Source organism: Meleagris gallopavo, chromosome 1, assembly GCF_905368555.1.
Source record: "Meleagris gallopavo chromosome 1, MGAL_WU_HG_1.1, whole genome shotgun sequence".
Classification (NCBI taxonomy): domain Eukaryota; kingdom Metazoa; phylum Chordata; class Aves; order Galliformes; family Phasianidae; genus Meleagris; species Meleagris gallopavo.
In genome coordinates, this window is record NC_139404.1 from 136,373,763 (window position 1) to 136,381,839 (window position 8,077).

At 58.8% G+C, this 8,077-nt stretch overlaps 1 protein-coding gene across 7 annotated transcripts in view; it reads right to left on the reverse strand.

Annotated features, from left to right (window-relative positions):
* The window catches only part of IRS2 (insulin receptor substrate 2), a 30,236-nt gene extending 25,518 nt beyond the window's left edge, over nt 1–4,718 (reverse strand). For 2 of the 7 annotated variants that reach the window (XR_014880825.1, XM_085215468.1), the window contains exon 1: nt 969–4,715. Coding sequence is in view for 6 of the 7 variants with exons in the window: in XM_085215468.1 (XP_085071594.1) it covers nt 969–4,410 (3,442 nt within the window). In the remaining variant the exon portion in view is untranslated. Of the gene's footprint in view, nt 1–201; nt 375–968 lie in introns of all 7 variants that reach the window. The other 5 variants (XM_085215455.1, XM_085215461.1, XM_085215442.1 and 2 more) reach the window with 4 other exon arrangements.
* Between the last annotated feature and the right edge of the window lie 3,359 nt (nt 4,719–8,077).

Here is an 8,077-nt window from a genome sequence, read left to right on the forward strand (position 1 = left end):
TGTTCTGGGCCCTCCCCAGCCAGCATTCACTTGTGTACGAATTCCCGCTTGTTAGGAAGAGGCGGGTTGCTATTTGGGGGCTGGGGGGGGGGGGGGAGAGAAGGGAGGGGAAGGGTGTTCTTTGTTCTTCCCTTTTTAAGAAAAAAAAGAGCAGGAAAACCAGCACCTCAACAAAGGAACAGCTACAGAATTAAAACATACATTCTCCCTCAGCCCTCGTTTCACATTTCGTTGGCTTGCTTTTGTCACTGAACGCAGAGCGCTGGTGCCCCGACATCCTCCCATCACTCCCGGAGACGAGCCCAGCCGCCATGGGGTGCGCTCCAAGCAAGATGCACAATGCCACATGGGGCAGCCTGGGTGCACAGCAACTGCTGGACATACGGGGAGAATTTTTTGGTTTTCTTTTTAATTTCACATTCCACGCACACCATGATTCACTGTTAAACTTTTGCAAGAGATGAGCGATTTCAAAATTTAGATATTGAAATAATCCTTCTAATTTTGTTATGATTGACCTTCTTAGCTTGAGTGCCAGGGATTTTTTTGTAATCTCGTGTCCTCACCCCAACTCGATCATTTTACATTGTTAAATAATATTTAGAAGCTGTATTAACACAAATTATTTTGGCCACGTTTTCCAAACACTTTCTGAAATCTTACATGAGAAAACTCTGAAGTATAACCCAACCATGGCAACAACGTAAACATCGGCTTCTTTGGGGTATCCCGAAGTAAACACTCATAGCAGCACAGCAGAATTTAAACACAAAGGAATATCCCCAAAGTAAACTTTTCCCTCATACAAAGAGACAGCAAGCTCCTTCAAGACTGGTGATTACAGCATGCATTTAGGAAAGGAGATTTTAAAGAAAGAGCGATGAGAGAGCGCTCTCTGCCACAAAACCCAGTCTCACCGTGAGGAATAAACCCACTCCAGCCAAGCACCATTCAGTGTAGCTACTCACCTTTCACAGCGCTTGCTTCTTTCAGGTTGTGAGACAGAAAGTCTATGCTGGCGTAGGCGCTCATCTCCACTCCATTGACACCTCCGTTCAGGACATGCCTGGCTTTCGACCTGGCTTTGTCACAGCCTGCCAGGCTGCCATCTACCAAGTCGACGGCGATGTAGTTGAGGCCGTTCTGGAAGCCAGCCGAGGTCTCCCTGCACATGGGGCTGCTGCCCTGCTCCTCCTCCAGGCCTTCGCTTTTCCTGAGGGACACGTTCTCCACCGAGGCTGAGTTGTGCCTTTTGGGGTTGTGTGCAAAGGAGGGGGACACGGGGGTCACAGTGGTGGTGGAGGAGAAAGTTTCCGAGCTGTGCCTCCTGCGCCCCTGGGGGTCAGCCCGGATGACCTTGGCCCCACGGTTGGGGTCTGGAGGTGGGTTGGAAAGAATGAAGGCCTCCACCCCAGAGAGGGTGAGCCTCTTCACCCCGGCCGTGGGGCTGGTAACCCGGGCACTTTCTGGCTTCTGAACGATGGGTTGGGGTGGGGTAGTGGCCATGCCGAAGGTCATCTCAGTGTAATCCCCGCTGTCAGATGGGCTGGACAGACAGGCCACCCCCCCAGACGCCTTCATGTAGCGCCCATCGGGCTGGCTGGTGCTGGAGGAAGAGCCAGGCGAGAGCGCTTCCAAAGAGCCCACCGAGACCGTGCCTGACTGGGAGGGTGATTGTGAGCTGAAGTCGATGTTCATGTAGTCGGAGAGAGGGGAGCGCCTCTGCCCCGTGCCGGAGCCCAGGGAGGAGGCCGGGCTGTCGGTGGGCAGCGAGGGGGGAGAATAGACAGCGGCATCCCCAAAATCAATGTTGATGTATTCCCCGGGGCTCTTGGGCTCGGGAGGCAAGGGATGCTCGTTCATGCTGGGCAGCATCGTCCGCAAGGTCTCCAGAGAGAGGCGGCTGGGCCGGATGGCCCGCTGGCACCGCTGGCTGAGGAAGCCCTCGGTCCGGCTGTGCCGCAGGGGCGAAGGCACCGTGTGGCTGGAGGGCGCGAAGGTGCCGGCCGGGGACGGAGCCACTCCGCACATCGCCTCCTCCGGGATCATCCTGCCCGGGGAGTTCATGAACACGTACTGGTCGCTGTCCTTAGCCAGGCCCTGGCTCTTGTAGGAGCGGGGCAGGGAGCTGTAAGAGTAGCAGCCGGGTTTGAGGGGCTCGCCAGCCCCGTGCCCCGCAGGGGCGAAGAAGAAGTCCGGGGGTGTGAGGGAGGGAGCCTGGGACCCGTGCTGGGGGTCCCGAGGGGACATGTTGATATAGTCGCCGTTGCTCAGCCTCCCGTCCGAACTCTCCACAGACAGCTTGGAGCCGCACCACATCCTCATGTAGCCGCTGTCGTCGGGGGAGCTTTCCCCTGGCGAGCTGGTCTTGTAGCTACTCCCGTTGCCGGGGAAGCCGCCTCCCACCCCCGCTCGGGGCTGCAGAATCTGCTTGGGGGCTGACACGCTGGTGGGGCTCATGGGCATGTAGTCATCGCCACCCCGCCCCCCCCGACCAAGGGCCGCGGCCACGCCGGGGGTCATAGGCATGTAGCCATCATCATCTCCGCCCCCGCCTCCGCCTCCCCCCCCTGCCGGCGGCCCCAGGTTGGTGCTGCTGCTGCCGGAGCTGCGGTGAGAGCCGATCTCGATGTCCCCGTAGTCCTCGGGGTAGGGGGTGTAGGTGACTTTGGGGGAAGCCCCGGCCGGGCAGGAGGGGAAGAGGCGGCCGGCGCTGCCGGCGAAGGTGGCCCGCATTAGCGTGTACTCGTCCAGGGAGGCGGAGGAGACCTGCGGCGGGGCGGGCCGCTGCCGGCACGGGGTGGTCAGCGAGTAGGTCCGCTTGCGGTGGCCCCGATCAGCCTCGGGGCAAGGCCGGTAGCAGAGACGGCCGCTCGGGGGCCGCTCCATCGCCATGTAGCCATAGAGATCGGTGCCGCCGCCGGAATCCCGCACCGGCGGGGTCTCGGCCACCGATTCCGGCGTGTTGCTGCGGTTGCTGGCGGTGGAAGAGGAGGAGAAGGGCCGCGGGTCGCCGCCCGGGCTGGAGCCGTACTCGTCGAAGGACATGAAGCCCGCATCGCTGGGCGAGCCGGACACCGAGGCGCTGCCGCTGGACGGGCGCTGCGGGTGATGCGGGTGGGCCGGCTCGGAGCCCAAGCCGCTGCTGGAGGAGAGACTAACGGGGCTAGTGGCGGAGGGGGGCGAGTGGGAGGCGGGCATGGACATGGAGCGGCTGCTTTGCAGCCCGCCCCCGGCCAGCACCGGCAGCAGCTTCCCCGCTGGCCGCCCTCCGCCGCCGCTCAGCGTGTGCGACCGGCTGAGCGGGGTCCGCACGGGGCCGGGGCTCATGGGGCTGCCGGCGGCCGAGCCCACCCGGCAGCCGTCGCCCTCGCTGGCCGTCCGCACCCGGCACGGCGCGGCCCTGCTGCCGGCGGCCAGGCTGTCGGTGCGGGAGCGGCGAAGCAGGCCGGTCTGGCTGGGTGGCAGGTTGACCAGGTGGTGGTGCCGGCGACCCGGCACAGTGATGGGGTGCGTGGCCGAGGGGCCGCCGCCTCCGGCCGCCCCCCCGGAGGAAGAGGAGGACGACGACTGGCTCTTGCTGCGGGGCCGGAACTCGGACAGCTCCTTTAGAGCCTTCATAGCCTCCAGGATGGTCTCGTGGATGTTCTGGGCCACCACCGAGTCGTCCGCCTGCATCCATAGCTCGCCGGGCCCGGTGGCGGCCGAACGGCCCACCTCGATGAAGAAGAAGCTGTCCGAGTGGCCGCAGCGGCGGATGTTCATCAGCTGCAGCGTGACCGAGGGCAGCTCGCAGTTGAGGCGCACGAAGCCGATGGTGCGGGCCGAGAGGCAGAGGCGGTGCACGCCGGTGAGGTTCTTGCTCTGCCCCAAGCCCTTGGGCTTCAGCGTCACCTGCCAGACCTCCCGGTAGGCGGCGGCGGCCGGCGTCACCAGCCCGTAGTCGGACTCCTCGCCGGCGGCCAGCGCGGCGAAGGGCGAGGGCAGGGGGCGGTGCGGGGAGCCGGCGGCCGCCTTGCCTTCGTTCAGCAGGTCGGTGAGGGCGCGGTACCAGCCCTCCTGCTCCTGCTCGTTCTCGGCCGCCACGGCGAAGTACTCGTCCTTGGTGTAGAGGGCGATGAGATACTTGTGCTTGGCGTCCGCCCGCTTGTTGATGTTGAGGCACGAGTCCAGCGCGATCACCCGCTTGGGCGCCCCGGACTTGTTCCTCCATTTCTTCTCGCTCTCGTAGTACTCCAGCCGGGCGCCCCCCGCCTCCTCCCCGCCGCCGCCCGGGCCGCGCAGCACGAAGAAGCGCTTGTGGCCGTGCTTCTGCTTGCGCAGGTAGCCGCATTTCCTCACGCCGCGGTTGTTGTTGTTGTTGTTCAGGTTGGGGCCGGGCGGCAGCCCCGGGGCGGCGGGGCTCGCCATCCCCCGGCCGTGCGCTGCCGACGCCGAGCGGGGCTGGGGCTGAGCGGCTCCGCCGCGGGGAGAGTGCGGCCGCCCGGGCTCCTCAGCCGCGCCGGGGCCGGCTCTAAGCGGCGGGCGCTGCCGGCGGCCGCCCGGCGTCCTGCCCGCCTCGGCTCCCGGCAGCGGCGCCCGGCCGGAGCTGCTGCTGCCGCGGCGGCTGCTGCCTGTGCCGGCGGGAGCGTGGCAGTGAGTAACGCATCGCGCACCGAGTGCCCCAACTAAAGAGCAAAACAACACGTGACCGCCGAGTTACCGAGGCGCTCGCACACCGAGACGGGGCGGGACAACGCCGCCGCCGCTCTCGCCCCGCATTGGCTGCCGCGCCGCTCGAAGGACGGCTCTGTCCGCCAATCGGGTGAAGAGGCGGGCCCTGAGGCGCGAGGCGGCAAGCTACCATTGGCCTTCCGGCGCCTCGCCTACCCCCGCCCACAGCCCCCGGCTCCCCTCAGGCGCTGCCCCGCCCCGCCCCGCCTCCCCGGAGCGTGCCTGCGGCGCGAGAACAAACGCGCCCGGCGAGCTCGTGCGCGAGGCGGCCGTTGGGGCCGTTGGCGGGGCGGCAGCGGGGTGTAGGGCGCGCGGGGGGCCGCTGCCGATGGGGGTGGCTGAGGCTGGGGGGGGGGTTGTAGGCTGAGCCTTCCCCGGCGCAGCCCTCTGCCGCCACCGGGTTCCCCCCGGAGCGGAGCTTCCGGGCGTGTGCGCGCGGTTCCCCCTCACACGCGCGCGTGTGTGCGTGCGTCAGCCCTCCCCACGCACGCACGCAGCGCCCACGCTCGCAGTCCTCCACCTGGCGGGTGCGCATCCCACCCCCACCGCTATCTGCGTGCGGCGGGGAGAGATGCACAAAGCAGTTCTCCCGTTTAGGCGGGGGTCACGCGTGCCGCCCCCCCCACCTCCACACACCTCACCCCGCGCGGCCCCCTGGGGGCCTCCCGTTGGTGCGTCGGGATCAATGGGCTCCTTTCTCCTCCCGAAGGAGGAACGGCGGGAGGGGGCCCCGAGGGGGACTGTCTGATGCACATGTCCGGGGGAGGAGGGACGTGGGGGTTAGGGCCGTCGCGAAGCGAGAAAAAGACGAAAATAAAGGAAAAAAAAAAAAAAAGAAGAGAGGAAAGTGCTGCTAGGGAGGTGCTCCCCGCGCTCCCTCCCGCCCGTTGCCTGGGTCATCGTAACCCGGTTAGAAATCAACAGCAGAACGGGGAGGGCTGGGGAAGACCACTGCGACCGCAGCACCGGCAGGCTGAAGGAAAGCGGCTCCGGGAGGAGGACCTCTGCCTTCGTCATATGGGGAGCGCTGGCATTTACGTATGAGATGGTAGTCACCTGCTTCTATTGTTTTTTTATGTGTTTTTTTTATATGTTTTTTTTTTTTTAAGAAAGGGAACGAGAGAGAAAAGCAACCAGTGGAGAGCCGAGGATGTGATCTGTCCCTCGGAACGAGGAGGGGTGCCGTGGGGCAGCTCCCCAGTGCCGGCACTGCCTGCCCCACTGCTGTCCTCGCAGCCCTCGCTGGGCTCCGTGTTGAGAAAATGGGCGGAATAGGGAATGGTAAATGCGGATGATACGTTCTGATTGCGTAACAGATCTCAAGTTCCGCATGAAAAATCAGGAATTGTCGCTTTTCTACCTAGAGCTGCACTCAGTCTACTGAAGACTTAAGGGGAGCGAAGTTAGGTGAGCAACTGCTGCCCCTCCGAGCAGTCCGGGCACACACACCGACAGGAGTCATCTGTCTGGAAACCCCTAGCAAATTTGGAAAGATTTTCCCAAGCGTTTATGAAATATGCTCGGTGACCTTGAGCACACATTCCTGGATCTGACATATTAGAGAAGATGAATATTCATTCGCCTCAATGATATTTTCATACATGTTACTTATTACTGTACGGTCAATAAACATTTTGATACAGTGATTCGCAGCAGAACTAAGCACACAGTTTGTACAACAGGCATTAAGACAGACTCGAATTCAAGATTGATTTCTATATTGACATTGGTATAAAGAGTATCTGTAGCATTTAATTTTTAGCAGTGGCTGATGCGTAACAAACCAGTATTTTTCCTTTTTTTTTTCTTTTTTTTTTTTTCTTTTTTTTTTTTATAACTTTGGTACAGAGCACAGCATTTGATACTAAGGTTTGCATAAACTTCAGGTAAAAAACAAACAAACAAAAAACCCACACCTATTGTTTCATGACCGGCTCCCTAGAATGAGTACCTCTATTTTACATAGTTGATCTACATTCCAACTATACGCCTTCCAGAAAAATTTCCCATTCCTTTCAGTGTAATTACGGCATCTTTAATTAAAATAAATGGACTAACGCCACTACTCCATCCCACTTCTCTGCTGCAGTGCACTGTATTTCTCCAAGCTGGCATGTCTTATGCTTCCACTATTGCAATGCATCGTGTTAGTAGCCCAGCTTTGATTTCTGTGGGCTTTCAGCGAGGCAGGCTGTGAGTCTCAATGGCCAAAGATTAGCACATGTTTTCCTGTGCCACTGAGTTGTGCAGAACACAGGGGTGGACAAATAGGGACAGTAGTATCTTCAAGTAATTGCAATAGATTTGCCAGAGGATATTTGCTCAAATCATCTCCAAGGGATAATTCCATCATGATGAAAGAAAAAAAAATGATCTTGTTTTACCTCTCCCATTTCTTTTTGCCTGTCATATCTCCCTGCCCCATCTCTATTTCACCACATTTATCTTGTAGCTTGAGGTCTCTGCTGGGAATGCTTTGCCAATATATGAAGTACACCAACAAAATAGTGCTCAGATTCACATCTTTGAACTGCTAAACTTTGCTTTTGCCAGCATACCGTGTTTCATCCATCTCCTTTTTCGTCCAAGAAAAATAAGCTGTGCTGGGTAATGGTCAGACATCAGAACAGACTATCCATGGTAGGGGCCTTTGCCTACAGTTACATCAGCTATCAAGTGTTGCCTCCTTTCACCCTAAACTGACAGAGACATGGCAAGGGAAGAGCAGCCTTTGCTCGTGGAAAGGGTGAAGTTCAGTTTAGATACAGCAAACAGAGTTTTGCCAGCACAGAGCCTTACTGATTTCATGCTGCCACTCTTCAAGTATTTGGAGGTCCTACAGCCAAAAGAATGCATGTGATCCTTTCATATATTTACAAATGTGCTTAGACTCATGTTACTGAACTATATGGATGGATAACAAACAGTGATCAGCAATGCCGTGGTCTGCAAGCCATGAACCTCTCAAATGAGTTTTGCGTGGGAAGACTGCCAGAATGTTCAGCATTACCTGCACCTGGTCAGATAAAAGTATTACCTCTGGGGACATGCAACTGTTTTCAGGTGCAAGTGGAAGCTTGATTCTACAAGCCCAGCACAAACAGGTTCCATCTTTAATTTTTTCTCATGCTAGGGCGATTGGAGATCCAGGTGCTACGAGTATGTTGCTATGTTTAGGTATTGCCCCCAAATCACAGGCAGGTTACCCAAAGCAGTCAGAGAAGCTGAGTGCATGAGTCAGCTGGATTTCAGAATTTGTCATGTGCTTCAGGAATACAGTTTTGTTTGTTCTTAGCCTAAATCTAATTATGAAATACGTTTCAATCTGAGAATAAGGAGTAAGAATTGAAAGGGATGTGCCTGA